At 46.5% G+C, this 25,223-nt stretch overlaps 1 protein-coding gene across 10 annotated transcripts in view; it reads left to right on the plus strand.

Annotated features, from left to right (window-relative positions):
* The window catches only part of LPP (LIM domain containing preferred translocation partner in lipoma), an 826,113-nt gene that overhangs the window by 158,271 nt on the left and 642,619 nt on the right, over positions 1-25,223 (plus strand). For all 10 annotated transcript variants that reach the window (XR_012776441.1, XM_075507128.1, XM_075507132.1 and 7 more), the window contains one exon: positions 7,539-7,651. Coding sequence is in view for 9 of the 10 variants with exons in the window: in XM_075507128.1 (XP_075363243.1) it covers positions 7,539-7,651 (113 nt within the window). In the remaining variant the exon portion in view is untranslated. The remainder of the gene's footprint in view (positions 1-7,538; positions 7,652-25,223) is intronic.

Raw genomic sequence — 25,223 nt, forward strand, 5'->3', positions numbered from 1 at the left:
TTTATTTTCCGTAGAGCTGAGTTGTGATACTAGCAGACCTCTCCTCTAAGCAGCTATCAGTGTTACGGAGATAACCGTTATGTGTAACGTGATCTGAGCGGGAGCAGAACTGGCTCATTCGCGTTGTGTTTACAAACCAAGTTGTTGAGGTGAGCAAAATAAGTTATCTCTATTGCAGAGAGGTTGGTGTGGGACATCAGCTGGAATGCTTTGCCCCACAGTCATATGGAAAAGTAAGTTGAAGAATCAATATGCAGCCTTGTATCGATGCCTTTGTACTTAGCGGCATGTATCGTAAGCGTACAATGTGTAGGATGTTTGGCTGATATGCATGGGGGAAAACAACCCAGCATGTGGTGATAGCTGCCTCCCTGTACCCGGTGACCATTGGGGCTGCAGGAGCATCGGTTGCATTTTGCTGGGAAGGATGGCACGGCTAGGTATCTACAGACACAAGGTGAACAAAAACGCAGTCTCATCAAAAAAAGCGTTGTTTTCACAATGAGGGGCATCCACTGTGGCGAAACGGCTGAGATTTTGCATAATTTGGGGAACTGAGCCCTTGTTTCCTACCCTCATGCTAATTACTGCCTTTGGGGTGTTTTGAGAGGGAGGTCAGCGAGTTCTGACGTGAACCAGAGGTGGGTGGGATTTTCCCCACTGGTGACCAGAGCTGGAGTGAAAGATCTGTGTACAGGACACTAAAGATAGCATCCGTTTATGCTAAATCAAGTTGCTCAATAAAAGCTGTATCATCTGCAGTGAGCCTGGCATGGTGTGCCAATGCCGCTCCTTGTAGCGGTCACAAACTTGTAGGCAATGCAAGAGGTCCAGCTCCGGTCCTACCGAAGAGCGTGGTGATGCCTAAATGGTGGTGAAACCCAGTTACCTCTTGAGAGGTGGAAAAAAATGGCTTTTGAGCTGCTGCCTCAGCTCAGACCCAAATATCAAAGCAGCCAGCGTTGGATCTCCCTGTTAGCACTCTCCCACGCGGCTCCTCTGTCCTCATCAGAGTCTCATCTGCTACTCCTGAAAGCTTTAGTAACTTATTCTGGCTATAGTACCACTGGAAGAAATCCAGAGCGATTCCAGCGGAGCTATTTTGGATTTGTGTTTGCAGGAGGAATTGTACCTAGAGGTTTTAAGTTAATCGCACGGTCATTTTTCCTCTGTATATTTAACCACCGAAGTTAATTAACATTTGAAAGTTTCACAGGCTGCTTCTTTCATTATCTCAGCTAGCTGTGGTAAAAGGCATGGCAGGAGGGTGGTAGTCCGGCTGAAGTTGTGCAGATGGGGCAAGTGCTGGGAATTGTTTCCAGTGAATCCCAGGGGTTTGGGTAGTTGGACGAGGGATGAAGGTGGAGGTGAGGATGCGTAAGCTGCCATGGTACATGTTGCCTATTGACTTTCCATGTAGTAAACAAAATTACCAGATGATTGTTGGCGTGTGGGATTTTTTTTTTTTTCATTTGAAGAGAATATTTTAAGCAGGACTGCGATTGATAGTCCTGAACTGTAGGGGACTAATGTTCCTGTTCTCCAGCTGGGAGAAACTAATTCAACATCTTGTGTTGTAAACACTCACTCATTTTAACTGATTACACCTCCAATGTTCCTCAAATCACTAAAATTACTAATTGCTATTCCTTACACATCAGAGAGTGAATCCTGAATAATTAACCCCAAATAAAATTAGATGAATTGGCCCTTTTAATTAGAATCCCTGCTGCTGTTTGTTCTGAGCTTCCTTTTCTTACTGTTAAGAGACTTTTAGAATGATTAAAACTGTTTAAGACTTAAACAGCCAGTGACCTTTTAATACGATATAAATCCATAAAAGCAATATTTCAGCTAGCAGGTGGTGAAGTAAATTTTCAGCGCAACTACCTGACAGACTCAGTATTCCTTTTTTAAAGGCTGAGGTTGAAATTAGCCAGTGTAGGTGGTTTTTTCTCCCTCTTGCTTATTAATACAGTAGCTGATTAGCAAAAGTAGTTCAAATGGTAGGATTAGTGATTGGTAAGCGAGTGGTAATTTAAACAGTGCTTTGGGTTGGTGGAGCTGCTTTATTTTAGGAATCACAGGCCAGTGTGGTATATTTAGGTAGATTGCGGAGCTGGTGCGTAATCATGCGATGGTTTCCCTTGCACTGACGTGGTGTCAGTGATCCCTCATGACATAGTTTTGACCAAGGATGCGCTGACACAAAATACAGTTTTAATCGTGTGCTTTCCTTGTCCAATGATAGGTATTAAATACAGATGTCACAGGAAAACGTTCATTTTGGGAAACTTCGTAAGATGCGTGTTCACACCTAAGAGTCACCGGGTCATATCTAGCTGAAGTTTTCTATAAAAATCCTGCGGCGTCACTTCTGCAGTATGAAGTTTCCCAGGCCACTTAGTAATACTACAGTATTCTGCAGGTTTTTGCAGTGGTTATTGTGGAATATGGGTTCATGGTAGCTTCAATCAAAAGGATTTTAGCCCAGTGCTAAATGAATTAGAGTTTAAGTGTAAATCTTATTTGTTTCAATGTAGATCACCCTCAAATTGCAACCTTTGGCTTTCTGCAGTGTAAGTTAAATACTTGACAGGGCAATGGGAAATGCCTGTATCTGCTCAGTGCTTTCCCAAATGGAGTCTGTTTGGATCAGAATGGAAACGCTTCGGTGGGGGTTTGCTCCATCACTGTCCTTGTTCTGGTCTCTGAGTCAGGGGAGAGCTGTGTTTTTCAGGTGATTCAAACCGATTCTGTACCAGCTTCAGAGTCAGAAATTATCAAGATGACGATGAGAAAGGGTTATTTTTGTTTGGAAGGAGAAAAATGAAAAACATCTGGGCATATAGCCTTCAGATGTCAGCCAGAGATCTGGGAAGGCCAGTGTGAACCCTGTTTTGTTGGTTGATAGATTTCATTAAGTTATTGTTTCAGGGAAAAAAATGATGTTTTGCTTTTTTGTGTTTCCAAGGGTTTTTCCCCCAAACAGTCTCTTCTTACTGAACATGTGAGATCTTCTTCGTGTCTAGAAGTTTCAAAGCTGCAAATTTTCATGTCTAAACAACTATGTCAGTCAAGGGGGGAGGCAATTACTGCGCTGCAACTCATTTGTTGACTGGCAGATATATCTCCCTGAAAACAAAGGCTTGAGACATACGAGCCTGATCCTGCAAAAAACTGAAGTGCACTTAAAAATTTAAAGGTTAGACTGTAAGTGAGAAAAGTGCTTGGTGCCTAAGACAGGATGTTTTTCTCAGCTTGTACTTGTACCCAGAAGGCATCAGGCAGCCAGTGGCAAAAATTTTAAGAGTTTCTATTCAACCTGACAGGCTCGTGCTGATACAGACAATCCATGAAGGCTTTGAACAATTTTTTATTTGTACATTTGAAAAGTGTAATAATGAAATGTCTAAATCTCCTGGGAAAGTGTAAGAGGGGGAAATTTTGGGGAGGAGAGTGGTAAAACCTTGCAAATGCATCGGCATGGCTCAGATTTGATTGGAGCCAGAAACCGGGCTGGGACTTGGGAGGCATCACTTCTGTTTATGGCTCTGCTATAGTTTCCCAACATAGCCGTGATGGACTGACTTAACTTCTGTCTAATTACTTGATTGTAAAATATGGGGGAGAGCATTACTGGGGCTGGCAGTATCATCTCTCGTGGCTGTGCTGGGTGATGCTCCGGCGCAGGAGCAGGCACAGGCGCCGAGAGAAGAACTCAGAGCTGCGGTTTCATGGCACGTTGCGCCGTCATATCTGAAATAACCGAGCTGGCGCATGTGTCGCACTGCGCAGCCCCTTCGTAGGTTGACTCATGGTCTTCACAGCTGTAAGAAGAAGAAAAAACGAGTAGCTGGCGCAATGAGGAGTGTTTATTTTCTCCTCTAAACGTATGGTAATGGGTAGAGATTTCTCATTGCGAGAGCTGAAGGCAGGTTGCACCGCAGTGTGAGGATGGGCAGGATGCGGCTCCCTGCCTGCAAACGTGCCTGCCCCAGGCTGCCTCTGCAGGGGGACTTGCCATCAGAAGGCGATTTCACCTGCCTTGAAGTATAAATTGCCTCCTGGAGGTGCCTTGATGCCTCGCCATTGATGGAGCTCGGTGCAGTCACTCTCATAACTTCAGTACCTCCAAGTGTTCAGGCTGATGCCAGGTGAATGTCAACCAAGACGCCAATCACGGTGCTGAGCAGCAATCAATACTAATAAGCCTTTTGCCCATCATATCCCTTATTCACGGAGGGGCAGTGGGGTTAAATCAGGCAGGAGAAGGGTGAGTGCTCAGGGTGGGATGTGTCCTCCACCAGCCCGTGGTTAACTCTGGTAACCCCAGAGCCCCATTTCCCCTGGGGCCGACAGTGCATCCATGCGGACCAGGGGACGATCCCTTCTCCAGACGGCTCCCCACGTGGCTGGCTGCTGCTGGAGGTGGTCAGCAGTGGGTGGCAGTGATATGCTCTGCCTGCATGTGGACTTTCCTGCCTCCTCCCATGGCTTGCCTGGCTCTAAGCAAGTGAAATCTGTCTGGCTTGCAAAGCCTCTGGGATGAGGGAAGGTCCCTGAGGTGCATTGGAGCAGTGTGTAGGGAGATGCTGCTTAAATGGAGTGTAAGCTTGCTTTCAGCTTTTTTTCCTCCTTTACTCCCTCAAATGTAGACCCGTTTCTTCCACACGTCATCTAAAACTGTATGCTGCTCAGGACACAGATTTTACAGTCTTTGCATGCTTCCCTCTCGGCCGGAGAGAGACTTCCAGCAATGCCAATAATAATAATACAGTAATAGCTTTCCCTTCTGCATCCGAGGGAATACTCTCCCGTGAGTGCAGTGGGAAAAGCATTGGGTCCTATGGCTGTGTGTGGGAAAGAGGAAAGTGCAGTGGCAGAATAAATAACTGAAGCTGTGAAGGAGAAAAGTCCATCTGTTTGCAGAGGACCAGGAAAAGGCCAAACATCTGCAAGGTCCCCCCAGTTCATCAGGCATCTGCTCTCTGCTTCCCAGTCTAAAAACCTTCCCGTTTGTGGGGAGAGCGGAGCCAGCAGCTTATATGACACAGAGGACAGAGTCAGCAGAGCTGGGCTGGGGTGCGGTAAAGCCAGCTGTCTCCTACTGCAAAGACAAGTGTTTTCTTCCAAACTCTAGAAAAGGGCTCTTCTCTGTTTCTGTCCTTCGCTCCTTTTCTGAAACATCTTGCCAATATTTTTTTCTTTCAGGAGGAATGGATCTTCCAAAGGGGCAAAATGGTATTTGGTTTGTGTTTGTTCTAGCAATCATTGTTTTCCCCTTCTGTTATAGCAATTGTTATTTCTTCCTTCTGTTTCTGCACAAACCCTGTCCTTTTCCCTGTCTCATGCCCTTCAACACATTCTCTACCTCAGTTTTGCTTAGGTGTTTTGAAGGGTTGTAATAAAGCAAGAGTGTCTGACTACTGTGCTGTGCAGGGAGCTGAGTCTTTGGCATTGGAGCCAGGACTAACTGGAGAAACATCATCTGAAGTGTATTCTTTGGGAAGTATGTGTCCGCTGGAGTTGAATTTGTTTGCAAAATCATCTTGGTTGGTTGGGGGGTCATTTTCAGAGCAAAGGAGAAAAGTTTACTTAGCACTCAAACATCCTAGCGTTTTTTAGAACTAAACACCAAGATATTAATTTCAAAATATTTCTTCTTTTCTTTTTACTCTGTATTGTATTTCATATGATTTGAAATAACAGATTGGATTAATTATAGGGCAAAGAGGAGGATGCTGCAGATGTTATTGGACATAATTTAAAATAAAAATCAATCTTGAACTCTATAATATCATGAGCCAGTAGGTTTCACAGGATTTTATGTATTGGAGCAACATGGTTGTCTTAAATTAGTTTTCAGTGTGTTGTTTTCAAACTGTCTTTGTGCATCTGTATTTAGGATGATACTTTCTTAGGGATTCAGAGGGGTTTTTTTGAGTCCTATCCATGCTCACTTTGGGGAAAATGGGAAGAAATTACTTTCCTGGGAAATAAGATCCCTAAAAGTCCTAGGGCGAGTTTGTGCCTTTCGGAGAGTTATTTGAAATCAAACAGAAGAGCTTTCCAGGGCTGCAGAGCCATCTGCTTCCCACAGCAAACAGCGTGAAGGTGCTGTGCCGGCAGTGCTGCCCAGCTGGTTGCCCGTGCCTGGGGCGGGCTGAGCCCGGGGCTTTGAACCCGGGCACAAGTGGTCCAGAGGGCTGCGGGTCACTGGGGTTTGGCTCAGCACCTCTCTGAGCGGTTTGGAGCCTGCTCCTTGGTATTTGGGGATGGTGCTGAGGGCCTGTAGCTGGGAGGTGGTGTGGCACTGCATGGAGATGTGGAGGGTCAAGTAGGAAGCCCATGTTTCCTCCCAAAAGGATTAAAACCCTCCAAAAGCGACAGTTCCTATACACGTGAAATATCACACTGTTGCTCATCTTGAACTTCCATCCCAGATGCTGCACACAGGAGAGGCAACAGCAAACAGCTCTACTTGCAGCATCAAGCTTTATAAGAAGAAATAAAAATATACTGAAGTGGTCAAATTACAGGCAGCTTCCTCCCCGGGAGCCAAATCCAGTGCTAATGGCAAACGCCCTTTTTTCCATCCTTAGGAGGTGCTTTCAGAGCCTGGTGTCCTGCTGCCTGCAGCCTGTGCTGCTCTGTCCTTGTTTTCTCCTTTGTGCTCCCACCTCCCATGAAGTTCTCAAAGAGAGATCTCCCATCTCTACGCTAAGCTGGATGGCTTCACAGCCAGTGTGCTGCTTTGTCTTCACATCAGCACTTTTGGAAGTTTAAGATGAGCAAATTAAAGTGTAGATATTTTGTACATCAGCCCCATGAAAACACCTCCTCAGAGTTAAAAGAGGTAGATGCTTCTGAGCTTGCAACTGGCCCATCATGTGGCTGTTGTCACTGAGAAGAGCCTGTGATCTTCCCAGCAGTTCTTTACATGAAGCTATGAGGTCCTCATGGGAAGAGGGGGGTGCAAAGAGTGTGGCTGCCTGCCAGGAGCAGGGATGCAGGAGATGGGCTGGTCTAGATTTTGGGCTCCAGCTCCAGCCCTCCATGTGTCCTCTGCAACAGGGAATCTCTGCTTTTAGACAGCATCCGATGCTGTCTTTATAGTGATCAAGAAGAGCTGGCATAATTTAGCACAAAAGGGGGGTGAATTGGGTGGGATTCATTGCAAGGCTGGACGTGGGGCGTTCATTATTGCAAGTTTTGTAGTTGCCTGCGGCAGGTTTGAGATGCAGGCTTCAATCTGTGGAGCTGGTTGTTGGTGCCTTCAGGCGTGGTGGCAAGTCACCTTCTGCTGCAGCATCTGAGCACCTCTAAGCAATATGCCAACGTTATTGAGCTGTTGTAGCCATCTCCTGAAGCAGCAAGGGGTGCAGCTGAGCATTTAATGGTTAAACAATGTGTTACTTCATGTGCCACAAAACCGATGGCAGAGTTGTGACTATTGCAGGGTTCATCCTGATCATCCATGATATGATGTGGGGAAATGCCGGTGTGAGTCTAAGTTCTCCCATTCTCTCTCCTAGGGGACTTCCTTCCTCCACCCCCACCTCCTGCGGATGACCTCGGGAACATCACATCATCACAAGGTGCCTTTCCCCCCCCGCCCCCTCTGGATGACGTTACTTTCAATGTGCAGGTAGGAAGAGAAGAATTTTATCTTTCGTGCAGTACTGATCCAAAAATTGTGGAAATGAATGGATGATAATAAAACGAGGTGGCAAAGTGCTGTGGTTAGTAATCATGTGTCAGGAACAACCAAGTCAGCTTTAGCAAGCTGTGTTTCCCAAGTAGGGAATATTTCCATTCAAAACTTGCTGGGCTATTAAAGGATTTTTCCCATCCGGCTTGAATTAGAAGACTAATTGCCTTATGTCCTTGTGTTGGCAGATGGGAGTGAAACCTTCCCAGAATGAATTGTTTTCTGGAAGGACCATCTCCTTCCATGGACCGTGGAGAGACTTTAGGGCAGTAATCTGATCTTAAAAGTGCTTTGTTTAGATGCCTAAAATTAGGTGAAGTAAATAAGCCCTGGCCCAGGCTCTAGTGATGTCACTGAGACCCTTTTCACCCCCTTTTTGCTGGTTTGGATCCTCTAGATTTGTCATCTGGATGAAAGTGCATCTTCTAAGATGCATCAGGTGATGATGGCATGTCCTGTGTGGATGGGGACATACCTTGAACACCTTTGAAAGAGATGAACGCCTTTGTGCAGACATCGCTGGCTTGCCTGGAGTGCCAGGAACCGTTGTGTTAGCTCAGGCACATTGAGGAGAGATGTATTCAGACTGCAGGGACAGGCTGTCAAGGTGATCAAGGAGTGAGGAGCTGATCTTGCCAGTGGGGACCAGAAGAGTTTGTCTTGTTAGCTGAGCAAAAGGAAGGCTGTGGAGGGGGTATGGTTGTAAATTTCAAATACATTAGGGAATAAGAGAAGAACAACTATTTCAGCTCTGGGTGAGTGTTGGTGCAGGAACATGAGAGGCTGAGCTTGCCAGAAGTACCTTCATGCTGGTGTTTAGAGAGTTTTTAAGCACCGAGGCTGCGAAGGTCTGGAAGAGCCTTCTGGGAGGACTAGTGAGAGCAAAGCGAGCGTGATCTAGGTTTGGGGCTGATGAGAGTTGTGTAACCATATATCCACAGCCATGGGCCTGCCCTTGATGACACTGGAAGGTTGTGGCAGTCCTGTGTCCCTCAATGGCTTTGAACCTGAGAATAGGCTACTGGGCAGACATTAAACAGGATTCAAGAGACCTGACTTAGTTCCTGACCCCACCACAAACTCTACTTTGTGCCTCTGTAAAAACAAAACATTTCCCTCCCTCGTGGGCTTCCTGTGATCTCTTGCCTCTGGCGAGATGTTCAGATGCTATCACGAAGTCTCAGTGCGTTCCTGCAATGGGTTCAGCGTTACAAGAAGCCTTCGAGAGGGAAGGGGTTAATGAGGATTGTGTTCTCCCTTGCCAGGAAAGGCTGCAGCCATCAGTGACATTAGCCAAGTGTGGAGCATGGCTTTTCCCAGCCTTGGGGGAATGAAGTAATTCCCCAGCAAGTGTTGTTCTGTCTCTTATCTCTCCGAGAAGAGTGGACCCCGTGGGAGCAGGGGAGCTTCCAGACCGCCCTGGGAAGCGGCGAAGCAGCAGGCTCCTGGAGAGGGCAGGGTGTTGCCTGCGCAGGAGCCCGGGCAGCCGGAAGGGGTCACGGTGCCTCACGTGCTTCCCCCTTGTCGGGCCGCCCAAGGAGGGGACCTTGCTGTGTTTATTGGAAGGGGCTTGTGTCTTCCGCTTCTCATGCCTCCCTCCTGCGATGGGTCCAAGAATGTGCCTGAGCTACTTGGGGCTGTCACTGGGATGTGCCCCTTGGTAGAACTACCCAACAGGACAGCTCTTCCCTGCTGAGCTCATGAAATTGCTATTTGTCACATCCTTTCTCACTGGCTTTGGGAACCTGGGGCTGGAGCCGTGTTCACAGCGTTGGGTTTTGGCAGGAGCTTGGTTAGAGCGAGATTCCTTCGTGTGGCGTCCCGTTCGGAGGAAGGCGAACCTACCAGTCATACCCCAGCACTCCTGCCTGTCACCACCTCCAGATGTACTCTACACAGCAAACACGGGTCCCTGCCTTTAATCTGTGCTCTCTTGTCACCTTTTTCCCCTTTCTTTTCCCTTCCATCCTCTGAAGGAGATTGGGAGCAGAAAAAAGCCAGGGCTAAGTCAGGAGCCAGCGGGGTCTTGTGTTGCAAGATCAGCTCCTTATCTTGCAGGAGCAGCAAAAGCCATGCTGAAGTAAGACGTAAGGCCCGAGAGATGAGGGAAAAGGGCAGGTGGTGATGGAGAAAGCTGCTCGATGCCTTTGTGCATTGAACACAATCATTTTCATGACTCTGGCCAGAGGTTCCCATGCTGAAGGAGCAGAACGAATGGTGGCTGTGTTCCTTCTGCTGTGAATCCTTTCTCAGCCCTCAGGACATGGTTGCCTGAAGGCAGGGGTCTCATGAGCACGTGTTGGATCAGGCTCCAACAAACAAAAGCTAAGGCTGATTCTGCTCTCCGATGCCAGGCCACTTTATTTCCATGCCTCAGTTTCCCCGTTGCTAAATGTAAGTGCTGGAGCAGATGACCCTGTTCCTGGGCACGGACCAGATCTGAGGCTGCTGCCTGGTGCAGTTCAGCCCCTGCAGACCCGTTGTAAGCCCTCCAGATTTACTCCAGAGTTTGAAATTTATCTGCTCCAGCAAATCAGCCCCTTTACAACAGAAATTTCTCTCTGGATGGCAGAGTGCCGATGACAGCTTATGAAACGTGTGCTGTGGCTCCAGGTAAAGCTTTTTATACTAGATGTTAAGTCGATGAGGACAGCAGAATATATATGTTTAGTTTGTTATCATTTTGTGTGATACTGTTAGCAGACGGCTAAAAGCTGCACAGATTATTACCATTTAAGTTGTAGCTTAAGAGCAGCAGTTAAAATAATAATGCCCAGTTTTCATAGGCTTGTTTATCTCTGGATCTCTATTTGGACAGTGGAACTGGCCACTTAGGATCAGATCCAAAAAGGTACTTTAGTATCTGACTTCCCTTGAGGTGCTTATGCTCTGATGGAAATCAGAGGAGGACTGGGTTGTGAAATACCTTTGCCATTCATTGTCTTGTAATTTCTGTTTTCCCATCTAGATCCGTCATGTTCGGATTCACAGCAGGGCTGGGGAGGAAAGGGGAAGGAAATTTAAACTCTCTTCTTATTAACTGTAATGCTTAAAAAAAAAGAAAAAAGAAAAGGAAATGTTTATTTTAAAAAATGAGTGTGTCGGGGCTGGGGGAGAGTTGTGTTGGGAAGTTCCCCATCGGCTGAAGTCAGCCGGCAAAGGCAAGGGCTTGTTCCCAGAATGGTGGTGAGGGCGCGGCGATGGCGTGTTTGACAAATAAGGACATGAGCAAAGAGCCTTTTGCCACGTTGGCTTGGGCTCAGTTTAAAAGAAAAAAAAAAAAATCCTGGACGGGAAGAAAAATGAAATCACTGTTTGTCAAAGGGAAATAGATAGATCTGGGAGGGAGGGAGGCAGGCAGATTTTTTTTTCTTTTTTTTTGCCTTCTGGTTTCAAAACAGGCATTATTCCCAGGCCAGGGAAAGCAAAAGTGAAAAACTCTCATAAGCAACCTCTCAAGTGCCCTGTTTGCTGACAGGGAAGGACCCTCTCTCATGGTGCTGGCGATTTCTTTCTTCCTCGCCAGGCGGGGTTGCTCAGGGATGAGAACTGTGCACAGCAGTGTGAAAAGCTGGTCCCTACCCCGCGTCCCATCCCCGGGAAGGCTGGCTCTGGAGCCGTGCATTGCTACAGGCACATCTTGATAAGCTGTATCGTGGGGGCTTCAGATCTCCACTGGCTTTGAAATGATGAGTTCTCCTTAAAGGAGAGGTTCAGAGCCCAGTGTTCCGTGTTGGGGCAGGACCTGGGTGGCTCAGAGCAGATGCGACCCTCAGCTGAGGACCTGCCAAGGGCCACCGTGGAAAAACATGCATTTACGAATTGCCGCTAATTACCCGCAGGTGCTGTGTCTGCAGTGTGGGTCTGATTTTCATTTGGGACCCTGTAGATGCTACCACATCATGGAAAGGAGAGGATTGTATTCAGCTGGAGATCGCCTCTTTCCCAACAACCCCTGGCTGTTACCAGTGTGTTTTTTATTGACAGGCCACAAAACAGTTTACAAAAGAAATACCAGTCTCTCCCTGATAAGGAAGCTGAAGCAGGGAAAGTGCTTTGCCTGGGTCACCAGGCTGACCAGTGGTAGGCTAAAAATAGAACCCAGATCTCCTGCATCCCAGAACAATTCTGTCTGCTACATTGCACCACCTCATTACTGTAAAAACTGTGAATTAATGAGTAAATACCACCAGTGGCTGAGACCGGAAAGAATTTGGGGTATACCAAAAAGGATGTGAAGAGTGGTTTAGGATGGGGTTTAGAGTGAAGAAACAATCAGACTTTGAACAGTTGCATGAAGGGTGGATTTAGAGTAGATATTAGGAAGAAATTCTTTACTGTGAGCGTGGTGAGACACTGGAACAGGTTGCCCAGAGAAGTCGTAAATGCCTCCTCCCTGGAAGTGTCCAAGGCCAGGTTGGATGGGGCTTTGAGCAACCTGATCTAGTGGAAGGTGTCCCTGCCCGTGGCAGGGGGGTTGGAACTAGATGATCTTTGAAGGTCCCTTCCAACCCAAACCGTTCTATGATTCTATGATAAAATAGTTTAATACACCAGTTCTTGTTATAACCACCTATGCATGGAGGGGCTGCAGTGCTGCTCTGTACGTGGGCAGGAGCTGTTCTCACGTTCAGACCTACTGGACTCACGGGCTAGGTTGTACCGTCCTGTTTCGATACGCAGGAAATCAGCCAAAGGGCTCAAATTCCTATTGCCAAGGAATTTGGGGAGGAGAAATGCTGTCTGAAGGTGTATGCGCCTTCCTCTACAAGGCTGTTCAGAGAGACCCGTCTCGCTCCTCCCTAGCGCTCACGCCTGGGAGAAGGTGGGAACGTGTTGATAGATGCGAGTGGCGAGAGCCTCATCCTTGTTACGGAGGAGGTTGCCAGGCATTTTGCTGTCTGACTCCCTCCCAGTGAGCGGCGGTGGTGGTGCCTCTTCGTGGACTGTGACTCACTGGCTAAGGAAACAGCCGGAACGGAGGATTTTTTATTTTTTTTTTTGGGTGCACATATTGACAAATAGTTGGGGAGGGAAGAGCGTGATTTTTGCCTACAGGGGGTGCTGCCTTAAATAGCACATCTCCTGCTCGGCGGTGTGGTGGCTGGGCTCTGCCTGGGTGCTGGGCTTGCTTTAAATCGCCTGCCTTTTATGTTTGGAGAAGCCGAAAAGACCAAAGAGAGCAGAACGTGTTCAGCCTCCCTCTAGTGCTTGATTTTGTTAATCATTGGGATTATTGGCCTGGGTGTAGGTGCTCGCTGGCGAGGAACATGGGTAACGCAGCGCAGCTCTTGCTGCCGGCAGGGCTGCCTGGCTCCGGGCAAGGAGCGGTAGCTCCCCGTGACTCTGTAAATAAAGCCATAGTCTGTGTGTATCGCTTGCCAGTCAAGATCTAGCTTTTGCAGATTTCTGGGACTCCTAACCTGATTTATTAAAACTCATGTGATAAGCGACTGCCTTTTATCTAAATTGAAGCCGTGTCCAGCAGTATAAATAAATTACCTGGTAATGTTAACCCCCTTACTCAAACCTGGGCTTTGCAGGAATGCTTTTGATCTGTCTCCCTTCTGCCTTCCTCGTGTGTTTGAGAAACAGGAATGTGCTGTGCTCTGAATTAGATTTGAACAAATAATATGTATGCTCTCTGCATGTTTAAATGCTCACTGGCTCTCTACAGGTCAATACGTGTTTGCTCTATACTAAGGGTTTCTAGGCACTAAGGTGAGAAAAATCAGTAATACAAAGTCTGCGTACGTTGATCAATACCTGGTTGCGTGATAGATAAAATGCATGTTTTTCTCATATGCATATATATATACACACTCTATATACGTATGAGAAATGCATAATGAGTGGGGATATAGAGCAGACCTCCACGTTATTGGGGAACAAGCATGCACATTTTATCCCTGCTGCTTTTTTATCCCTTTCTGTGGGTAGCAGGACCAGTAGATCCAGGATCAGAAGAGAAAAGGAACACTGAGCATTTCTTTCAGGCAGCTCTTGATGCAACCCATCTTATACGCATGTTTGTTTTACAATGCCAAACCACATTCTATTTTAAATCTTTAATGAACCTCTGTTCCCATCTATGTAACTTTCCAATCCTTACTCTCTTCAGAATAGACAAAGATGCTTATTATAAACCACAAATTTTACTGAAAGGGTAAACTGGAAAAGTTTTAATTGTACAGCGTAAGCTTGCCATTCATCTCTCTGCCTGGCTATTAATATCTTGGCAATGTTATAATGCAATACAGCCTTTAATAGCTAAACCTCTCGGCAAGGACTACAAAGGAAGCAAGGATCCAAACAGTTAACTGTGCTCATTATTTTCATCATGCTTATTGCTGTGTTATTTAATGTATTTGTTATGTTATTGTTTAATATAGTAACACAGCACACAGGATGAGCCAGGACCTGCACTGGTGCACACTCGTGCCTTCTTTGGGAGGAGGGTTGTGACTGGGGCTGGGAGACGCTTTCGGAGATGGAACAGAGCGGCTTTTGATAATCTGCCATACAGCGGGTGATGAGGTGAGGGAGCAGAAGAAAGCAAAAGCGTAATACAGATCATATGTAAATAAGGGTATGGGACCATCTAAGAAGCTGTAATAGGAAACAGAAAGGTCAGAGATGTTGCCGATTGTGATGTTCAGAGATCATCAAGCTAGAACCATCCCAGGTTGAGACACAGGGCAGTGTTATGCCCATGTGCCGGCTCGGGTCCCAACAGCGTGGCTGTGGTGCCCCGGTGCTGTGCCCGAGGTTACAAGCCGTGGTGGGCACCTCCTGGCTCGTGTGGGTACGTCTCTTTGTGGGACACTGTCACACTGCTGGCGCTGGAGTCAGGTTCAGTCCTGGCACCTGCAGAGAGGTTAATCTGCAACCTGGATTATCCACCCGTGGGTAATAGAGACATGAATGTGGAAAGTAATAGGGGAGGCATGGAGATCATGCAGAAAAAGCAGGCAATTTTCTCCTGTCAGAGCTAGTACTGGCCTGTGACAGACAAAAAGGAAGCAAAAACATCACTGTATCCAAGGTAGAATTATTTAAGCAGAGGGAACAGAAAAAGATAATGAAGATGTGGACAGATGTGGACAGACAGACAAAGCACATGAGCTAAGTGATGGAAGAGAGTCAGATAACATGATCAGAATTTTAGAAATTTTCATTCTTCTCATTTCTGAGAGCTATTCAAATCTTCTGTTGGATTAGCAGGTCCTAGGAAAGATTTCTTGCAAGATCATTTGCTCCTGTGTCAAATCCTGGATAGCCTGTGTTGCATCAGGTAACTGTAATGCAGCGGTGAAACTAAGACAAACAGACTGTCAGTAGCAAGAAGGAATTCTGAAAATTGCAGCAGACAAATTATTACGCCTTTTCTATGAAGCTGGCTGGGATTGGAAGATGTGGTTTAGAGAGTCAAAGTCTTTCCATGCATCTTGGGCATGGTGGTAGGCTGGAACGTGACAGAGCAGACGGAGCCATATTCCCACCTTGGTTTTGGTGCTTTAAGTACTTTGATGCTGTGCGGTAAAGAAATGAGCTTTGGTCAAACAAGGTGAAAGGAAATACAGCTATACTGATTGGAGAACCCAGTTGTCTGTCTAAATTCAGTTTTACAGCCCTGGAGTAGTTCAAAGAGTAGGGCAAACTTCATCCTGGTTTTGATGCAAATTTTGCCTGTCAGTAATGAGACATGGAGAAGTTGTGAGAGCATCTAATTTCCAAGAATGGAAGTAGCTCAAATGCAGATTCCTGTCTCTGTTTTTCAGTTTCCATTGCTGGTGAAAAACAGCTTCAGCTGCCATGATGGGTTTGTTGTCATAAAATGTTGCCTCTGCAAAGAGCGTGTGGCACAGCGATTGAGCAAGCTGAAAGGTGGTAGAAATACCACCAAGAAATGTTGTTGTAGACAGAGCTGGAGGAATTTGTTCCAGGACAGAGGAGCAGGCATGATTTTAAGTCTCTGCTGCCATTAAACTCCATCTTTGCAGGACCATTCCCCACAATAGTATTTTTCAGTTTTGATTTGCTGATGAAAATGCAGGATGTTGATTAGCTTTAACGCAGCTAGAACAGATAAGGAAGAGCATCTCGAAAACATCATATGACATTTTTAGGGTTTTGGTTTTAGTGGTGTGGGAGGTAAAATAGAAATGTTGGGGAAAGCTGTAGCAAATCCCAAGTACTGCTGAAGCCAGCAAGTGACAGCTCCACCAGAGGTGCCGTACAAACTCCTCTCGTTCAACAGTCCCAAGCTACAGCTCCTTCTCTCCCCATCTTCTCATTTCCACGTCTCTCTCTTGCCACGGAAACAGCCTCATGTCTTGTCACGTCCCAGGTCTAGCCTTCCTCTTCAGCTCTGTTACTCCACTCGCTCCTGAGTCATTCTCCCCTTCCTCCCCCTCTCTCTGGCTCTGCAAATTCCCCTGGTTCTGCCCTGCAGTACCCCTCTGTGTGTTCCCAAAAGATGCCACTGCCGAGGTCTGTGCAGACATTTGGGCGTCACGCTTCCCGTGGGTGCTGGTAGGGCTGCCCTCTGGGAGCGGTGTTTGGTCGGTGCTAAGGTCGGGTGAGCCTCTTAAAGAGATTTGGGTAGGGAATATACTTTCTGTGCAGAAGGAAATCCCATTTGGCTTCTGTGGCGGTGTTGGCCCCAGGCAGAAAGACAGTTAAAAGATATTTTCCTGAGGTCTAATGTGTCCTGGGGACACCACATTTTCTGATGCATGAATTGTTATTGAAAAACAACAACTCGCATTCATGTATCTGCATACGGACATCAAAATAAACCTTGGAGCTCACCTGGGAGGGATCTGCACACTGAGGATCCTCTCTGCAGGGTTTTGCAGCGGTCTCTGGGCAGCGCACATGAGTTGTTGTTCAGGTTTCTGTGTAATGCAGGTCCTTTTTCTTCAGCTGAGGTTCTCACTTAGGAAATGTGTAGAAGGTAAGGTGTCCAAACAAGGAGGTAGTTGTTAAAAAAGAAAGAAAGCCCACGGTCATCCAGCCAAATCAAATACCAGACACGCATCTGGCAGCCTTGAAGGGAAGGTAAAAGTGGGCCTAATGGTTTGGAAAATGAGATTGAAAACTTCTTGAAGGCAAGGACCTTCCTCCATGAATCAGAACTGCAGGGTCTTCCCAGCTGAGGCTTGCCTGCCCATGAACTGCAGCCATCAACCGCCCCAAAAACGTGCGGACTGAGGCAGAGTCCAGATTTTCCTCTTCTCAGCTTTGAGAGACATATAGTAGATTTTTAACGTGACTCATTTCTGCAGAAGCCAAAGCCAAGCCATTGACTTTCATGTAGTTTTATACATCCATTTTGCTGACATTTTGCCAGGCTCGCTGGGAGATTCTTGAATCCTTGCAAATGTTTTGGCGTGCACCCCTTCCTACTACAGCAAAACAAGCAAACAAATTCAGAAGTATGTTATATGTTTAACTTCTGGACTTGGAGCTTATTCAGGCTGTGAAAATTGACTGGCCAATTTTAATTTTACTTTTTTTTTTTGGTGGTGATTTCCTAATAGCTTCACAGCCCATGTTCAGGAATGCTTTCTCAAATTCAGAGAAGCTTGACTGTGTGCTTAAACTTCATTAAAGTTGATAGAACTTAAGCACACGTGTAAAATTAAGCATATGCTTATGTTTTATACAGCCTTTTTGCAGGTGACGCAAGCAGCTGCATATGAGTTTCCAACATGTGATTAAATTCCAAAAGGAGTTTTTAAAAACAGTTTTAGTCAACCTTAATTTTCTGAAATTGGTAGCTTTAACAAAACCTATCTTTTTTGATTAAAATTGCCTGAGACGTGTCCCTTTTTAAAAGCTCTTCATTTAACTGTCACAATATACAGTCTTGTGTGGGATAGAGTTTGTTCATGTAAATTTAATTTCCAGTTAAAGTGGTCCAAACACAAAGTGATTTCAATAGATCTCTATGAATGCGGCAGTGCTGTTGCTTTCTCACCTCTGTCGACGTGGGGGCCAGGCAGAGCCATTAAATTGTCAGCTGTGCCCTTCTGCGTATTGCAGATCATAAAGCTTCACCCAGTCACCCAGGGAGACCAAAGGCATCCAGCCTCGATCCGCAGACATCAAGAGATGGAGAAATCTTGGAAGTTTGTTCTAGCATTTAATTACCTACATAAGTGAATATCTCTGTTATTTTTATATGGAATTTCCCTGGCTCCAGCTTCCCGGCTGCTGTGTGTTTTTCTGTTTTGCTAGGTGGACAGTCTTGTGGTATCTGGTATTTTCTTCTGTGAAGCTATTTAGATATTGCTATCGAACTACTCAATCTCCTTCATAAGTGAAACCAAGTGAGCTCTCCGTGTGTCTCGTCAGCTGTTTCTGCTTTTCTGGGGTGTCTCTCAAGTTTTTAAAAAGCTGCCTTCCAGAATGGACACGGTGTTTCAGCACTAGACTCACCAGAAGTGTTGAAAGGAGTAAAATCACCTTCAGCTCTGCGCTTTCTTTGCTCCAGGATGGCGCGGCACCGGGCGGGAGCTGGTGTTTGGTGTGGCTTTCCCTTATGGAATATAGATCCAGAGTCGGGGGGCTGGGTGTGACAGCTTACCTTGTACATAGGTGTGTGTAATTCATGGCTTGTCAGACACGTCCTGTGCCGTTGGAAACATCCTCCTCTTCCCTCTTCTTTTACGCCAGAAGAGGAAAGAGGAAGATCACAACTTGGCCAGAATGTGGAGGTGAAGGGAGTCTTTGCTCTTGGACATCACCGTGGGATCTTTTATAAATGTAACGTTCACGTCATACGAGTCAGTGGGAAGGTCTTCCTTTATTGCTTAATGAGCCATTTGGTTTCTACATTGATTAAACTTTGCAACTGTATTGGGGTAATTGGTTACTCTTCGGTTATGGTTCCCCTTGGAGGCAGATGATGAAATATCCGATATCTCCTCTTAGTTCTCAGTTTTTCTGCAAGCAGCAATACTCTGCGGGGAACATCAGCTCTGCTTGATGGCTAATTAAACATTAATTTGTGACGATATTGGAGCAGATTTTAAGTTGGCGGGGGAGTGGGCAAAGAAAGGGGAAACTTTTAGCAGTCACCATAATTATCAATAACGAGTCCTAATGTAATTGCATTAATTAAAAGAAAAAGGATATATTCCCTGCTGCTGTAAAGTTAGTTACAGTCAGTGAAAGTCATGCTGGGTCAAAAGGATTTCATGGCCAGCTATTCTTGCCCCATGAACAGAGAGGTAACGCTGTCCTGCAGAAGGCATAAAGAAAAAAGCAATATATTCCACTTTATATTGTATATGCTGCGGATGAACAGGAACGTTTCACTAATTCAATTTAATTCCCAAGGACGAGTGATTGTAACTCCACCCGGAGAATATTAAATTGCCTTAATGGAAAAATAAACTGGTTTTATTCTCCCCCTTCTCTCCCCATCTTCCCCATTCAGTTTTCAAATAACTTTATGTGCCTCCTTAGTTTATTAATACACTTCTCATCTTGCTGCTGATTTTGCATCTGGTAGCACTTAACACAGACAAGACTCCCAAAGCTTTTGATCAGACATGTTAAGTAAACTATCAGGACTGTTGGGTCTGCTGCTCTGGCAGATGTCGGCTCGTGGGACTCCTCCTCTCTCTTCATCCCTTGACTGTTCCTTATCAAATCCATCCTGTTGCTTTCATGTGCTTGAGGATCATGGTGCCTCTTCCCCATGTACTAGCTGGCCCATAGTACAAAGATCCTCCGGTCGACTGAATGATATTTGCTATTTTGCTGTTTTTCAGTAGCACAGCAGTTTTGAAACCGTTTAGCCAACCTTGAAATCTCCAGAACTTCCTCCATTAGCAAAATGCAGTGGTCAGAAACCCGAAAAAGCCAGGTGTAGGTTGGAATGCCCGAGGCAGAGGTGTCAGTCTGTGATACGGGGAGCAGGGGGCTGGATAACGCTGTCCTGGGGCAGAGCAGATGGGGGCTGCGGGGACCAGACAGCACAGGACCTCTGTGTTGGCATCTCCAGCTTTGGGGCACCTACAGGCGCACACCTCGGCTGCAAGGCAGATCTTGTTGAGTGCTTTGACCTATTTGCTGCATCCTCTTTACTTCTGTCACATAATTGCCTTCTGTTGTCCTCAAGGGTGGCAACGAGACAGGGAGTGTTGCCCATCTCCTCATGGGCTATTACCCATGTCCCATCCCAGCCACCAGGGTCATTGGCTGCTGGCCTTGGACCCAGTGCTTCAGCAGAGCGTGCCCCAGGCCATGGAGCCTGTTGGCTAAACCTCTGTGGTGCAGCTTCATCTTTTTTTGTTTCTCCTCACTCATCCAATATCCAGGGCCAAATCCTCTTCTGTGGTCTTGAGAAGTCTGGACAAACTGTGGGTGTTTGCGACAAAAGCTCCTCTCCAGTGTTAGGGGCAGGAGCTGTTTGGAAGTCCTGGGCTCTGCCCTGGCATTACCGCTGCCCATCCGCACTGGTGGCATCCTGCCCCTGAGCGGAGCCAAGGTGCTGGTTTCGGGATTGGGGCCCCTCTCAGGATGTGCAGAGGGCAATGGCTTATTAAACAGTGATGGAAGAAGGGCCACTGCCCCACGAGCCAGCGTTCGGCATGGCGGTGGCTTGGATCCAGCCCTCTGATCATGTGAAATCAGGGCCATCCTGCAGTGAAATTGCAGCTGGAGCTTGGATGGCTTGGACAGCGGTTTGTTGTCTTCTGGCATGTTTTGCCAGGGCTGGGAGAGCAAATACAGGAATGAAATGTCCGTTAAGAAGCTGGGTTGGCCTGGTGGATTAGTGTCTTCATCTGGTGGCCAGAAGGAGCTTGGTTGTGTCTCTGAGTTGCAGCACCTCGCTCCAAGCCCTCTACCTGCTTTCCCTTCCTGGGGCTGGTATCCAGTTGACAATAAGCTCCTTGGGACAGTGCTTATTTTCCTAGTTTCCTAACTATTGTATGTGAGCAGTGCCAGTCACGCTGATCTCTAGGGAAATATAAATCTTTATTGTCATACAGATTCATAACTGCAACAAAGTCTTCGCTGTCTTTCATATATGTGTCCCAGGAGGCTGAGTGCAATTGGCTGTGATTTCTGTTGTCTTGGCTACAAGGAGGAAAGAAGTGGGTTTCCAGGTGTTGGTCCAAGCCCTGGCACTAAGGTGACGGTCAGTTATTAACCTGCAGAGACTGACATGTACCCGCCAGCAGAAGAAGTGACTCCTGGCTAGTGTCAGCTGCTGGATATAAAGCACAAGTGGAGGCTTCATGTAAATGTGTATAGACAGCCAAATCAGACCAGCAATGGTCAGTACTGAGTATCCAGAGAAACATGTAGAAAAGGAAGCACGGCGGATTTTTTATTTATTTTTAAAGTATCTTGGTGGAGTTTTCTTGCGTGTGTTTCTCCAGCTGCTTTTGAAGTCCATGCAAACTCATAGCAACCACAGCGTCTTGCAGCAGAAGTAGCTCTGCAGCTTAGCAGCATGTTGTGTGATGAAACACCTACCCCCTTTTCTTTGTTTTGAGACTGATGCCTTCTACTTTCATGCTTTCTTCTTCTGTTATCTGCTTTCTCTGTTTTGTTTTTTTAATTTTTATTATTTGTCCTTTTTATAAGCCTCCTACTCCACAGCGAGTTTATAAATTGGTTGTTAACGTTTTGCAAGATGTCTCCTAGCAATGCTTAGCAAATAACTTTTCTTCATCTGGTTGTTCATTTGCCCCAGCTGTAAGCCCATGCAGTTCTTTACAACACCTTGCTGCTTCAGAGATAAAATCAGTTAATCCTCAGGATACCCAGTGCTATTTACATTTTACATGGGTGGAGAAATTGAATGTGGGACGGTGGCTACCCCAGACCCATGCCATAGGTCTGGGACTGAGCTGAGCTTGGACGTCAGGAGCACAGCCCCCTTTACCCTGCTGGGTCTTCCACAGTTTGCTGGGGCATAACTGCTGGAGTGAACTTTGCCAAGGGAAGATATTTGGCACATTTATTTGCCCTTTTTGGGGCAGTAAGGTAGGCTGGTGTTTAGTGGATGATCGCCCCCCACCTCATTTAAGTCCCATTCCAGGTAGGCCCACCTGCCTCCTTATGGGGAGATCTTCAAAAGTGGCCAGAGTTGGAGCAATGTTGCTCAGTTAAATGACAGCAGCATCCAAGAGACACTGAATGATGCCTTTGAACAGCCCACTTCAAACTTTTGAAGTGTTTTCCTTTCGTCCGGCTAATATCCAGCAACACAAACCAGGTAAAACTATTCCGTGCCTGAAAAAAAAGAAAGAGCAGGGGAAAAAATAAATCAAAACCTAACTTCCCTTTGGCTTTTATCCTTGATGTCATCAAAAGACTAAAAAGGATATTTCAGGCCTGGCTTCAGCCTGATGGAACAGCAGGGAAGTTCTTTTCTATTAGATCCTTGATACAATCACGTCTGGTGAAATCACTGCGGTCACATCTGCTGAAATCTTCCATCATTTCGGATTTGTTTCAAAAGACTCAATCTTTCTGTTTTTAAAGGGCACGACTACTTTTCCAGCCCCTCCTTGGTGCCTGGAACGGTGATTAGGCATCAATCAAGCATCTTAGACCCCCCTCACTCCAAATGCTGCAGTCAGCTGGTGTCTCCATGTGTGTGCTTGGTGGGGCCGCCTCTTGGGACTGTTTTAATTTACATTAGGGAATTTGAAACAAAATGTTTGCACTTGTCTTTAAGCTCAGGAGAGAATAGACACAGCAGCTCATCTTCAAGGTGCCTCATTTTCCTGATACATGCCCTTGAGGGTGCATCTTCTTGCCGCTGCAGTGTCTTTTTGTGCTTTGGATGGCTTTTACGCCTTGGAAAGAAAACTGGGAAATTCTACAGCGAGAGAGATGGGGTAGCAGGGGTGTGTGTCTGAAAAGGATCTTGCCTCTGGCAGTGGTATTGTTGGAGAAAGTGCAAAGAAAGGAGGAAAAAAAAAGGAAAAATTAAACAGAAACCCCAGCCTAAAGTATATCAAGACTGAATCATTTCTTTTCTTCTTCCTGGTTAAAATTTCTCACAGTCTCTTCTTGTATGGATAGTGGATGCCATCAAAATCAAACATCTTTCCCTCCTCTCCCCTGCCTGCCCCCAGCTAAAACAGGAAATAAGAGCCCTATCCTTCTTTCTGTCGTCGGCTCTAAGCCCAGTGCCCGAGGCCATGGAGTAGAAGGAGATGCTAACTCCTTGTTTGGAGAGCTGTTTCATTTGCTCTTCCTACCACCTCAGTGCCTACCCGAGGATTTTGACAGCCTGCAGGGCACGGCAGGTGGCTGCTGTGGGTGCAACCTGCAGGAAGCAGGCAGCGGTCGCTGAATTTATCAGCTCTGCTGCCTCATCTGTGGCTCAGTTGCATTTGCTGGAGGAAAAGACAATAAAGTCTTTCAGGGCAAAAGTCTTTATTTACTGCCTACCCCTGGTTTGCCTAAATTCCCCTCTTCCTCACTCTCTTGTTGCTTTAGTCCTTCCTTTCCATGACTGTCTTTGCTGTAAAGGGCTTTTTTGCTCCCTGCTTTTCCCCGTTCTTGGATGTGTAAGTGCAAACAGTGTTGACCTGTTGCAGCCCAAAGAGAGCTCCCCAAGCACCTCAGGCTGCCAATAAAACTGATGTACCAAGAGCAGAGGGCACTGGGGGCCCCCAGCCAGTTTGTTTTGAGTCATTAGCTATGACCTTTCTTAATATCCATGGTGTTCATCTCCATTCTTCCACTTGTGAGTTATGAGGTTATCAGTGACTTGTGGTAGCACGGTGTGCAGAGCAAGCTGATGCTACGAAGAAGGTTGTGTGTCTGGCTGTAGCTCTGCTGTCTTGGACGTGTCTGTACATATATAACAGCATTGCATTTCCCAATAACAACAACTCGTGTTCCTGGGGCACAGCGCAGAGGATGAGCTGGCCACTATGCTCATGAAACGCACTCAGCTCAACCTACTTTAGAGAAGACTTGAGCAAGGCTAAGGTGGATGGGGAGAAGGTGGATCTTAATGCTGGAAAATTGCACTGTGGTGAGCAAAGTCCTGATGCTCTGAAGGTGTTCAGGAGTTTGGCTGTAGCCTTGTTTTGGAAGAAAATATACCCTGGGACTCTGAGGTCACTTCTAACCTGCTGTCCATGTAAGTCAGGAGGTTGCTACTGCAAAGCCCCCCTCCATCTTTCCCTGACACAGCAACACCACTGGACATCAACATGATTTCCTGTAGAGGCTCAGAAGCCAACCTGGCAACCCAGACCACATTGCATCCCTCATCCCAGGGGCTAATGACTGTCCCAGGCTGCAGCACTGCGTGACAGCAAACAGGGCATGGAGAGAGGGGAAAACAGAGAATAAAAGAGAGGCGGCTGGGTCTGGGTAGGGAAAGGAATTTGGAGCAGGAGCTAGGAAGGACATCTGGGAGCCAGATTCTTCTCTTTTGAGCCCATTGCAAGGAGCTGGCTTGGACAAACAAGAAGCGTTCTTATTTCTCTGCTGTAACCTGCAAAATGTGATAGGAGTAGGTGATCTAGGTTGTAGCAGAGGGTGGCATCTAGGGAAGTCATTGTGCTTTTCATGTCTTCTAGCTTGGTGAATAGTCTTACGGCCTTTTTAGCACAGTAAGGCAAACTTTGAGGCCACGTGTTGCTCTCTGCACTGCATGTTCTGTAATGAATGTCCCTTGGGGTGGTGCAGGGGCACCTCTGGCACTGATTGGTAGGGTAGGGTTAGCAAAATTGGGTGGCAGGATTAGCAAAATTAAAGCCAGTTTTCATTGGAACAGAGTGGGTTGAGAGGGCTCACGAGTAGATTACCATCACAGCTGCTCTGAGCTGCACACCAAGAATTCATGGGTGGACAAACAAGCCAAGCAGTGAAGCTCTCTGCTGTTTTTCTCTCTTTTGCCTCGCAGCAGGGACTGAGCCAGGGGATAGGAGTGTAGGCGTCGCAGAAGTTCACGTGAGTGGATAGTCTCTGGCATGAGTAATTTGTTGGACTGGGTTGGCTTATGTTTGCTTTTTGTCGAACTCGCGTTGGCTGGGCCAAAGATAGCATCCTTTTTCTTTTTAAACCCATTTTTCCATATTCTGCTGGCTGAAAGGGAGGGTGCGCAAGCGACATGTCTGCAACAATGCCATAAATCCAGACAGAAATAGAATTAGCAGTTCTTTCTGGTTCCGGTGTTTGTATCTGCGAGGTCGTGAGCTTAACCAGTCTGGGTTCCTCGGAGCAGAGCCGTGTCTGTGCAAACCTGTTGTGCCTTGGGACCTGGCGCTTGGGTTTTGTTCCAGAGCAATATCATAAAACTTTTATAGCAACGTCATGATGAAGAACATGAGAAGAGAAATAATTTAACCCCCTCTTGCTAAAATTAGCGTTGCAGATTCTTCTCCTGTTTCCACATGCAGCAAATCCCTTGGTTGAATCTGGAGTGCTGTGGGGAGAAAAATGCAAGATTCGTGGAGATGGGGAAGAGAGAGCAAGCAGAAACCTGTCTTTGCGACGATTACCATTTCTT

This window comes from Mycteria americana, chromosome 7 (genome assembly GCF_035582795.1).
Source record: "Mycteria americana isolate JAX WOST 10 ecotype Jacksonville Zoo and Gardens chromosome 7, USCA_MyAme_1.0, whole genome shotgun sequence".
NCBI lineage: Eukaryota > Metazoa > Chordata > Aves > Ciconiiformes > Ciconiidae > Mycteria > Mycteria americana.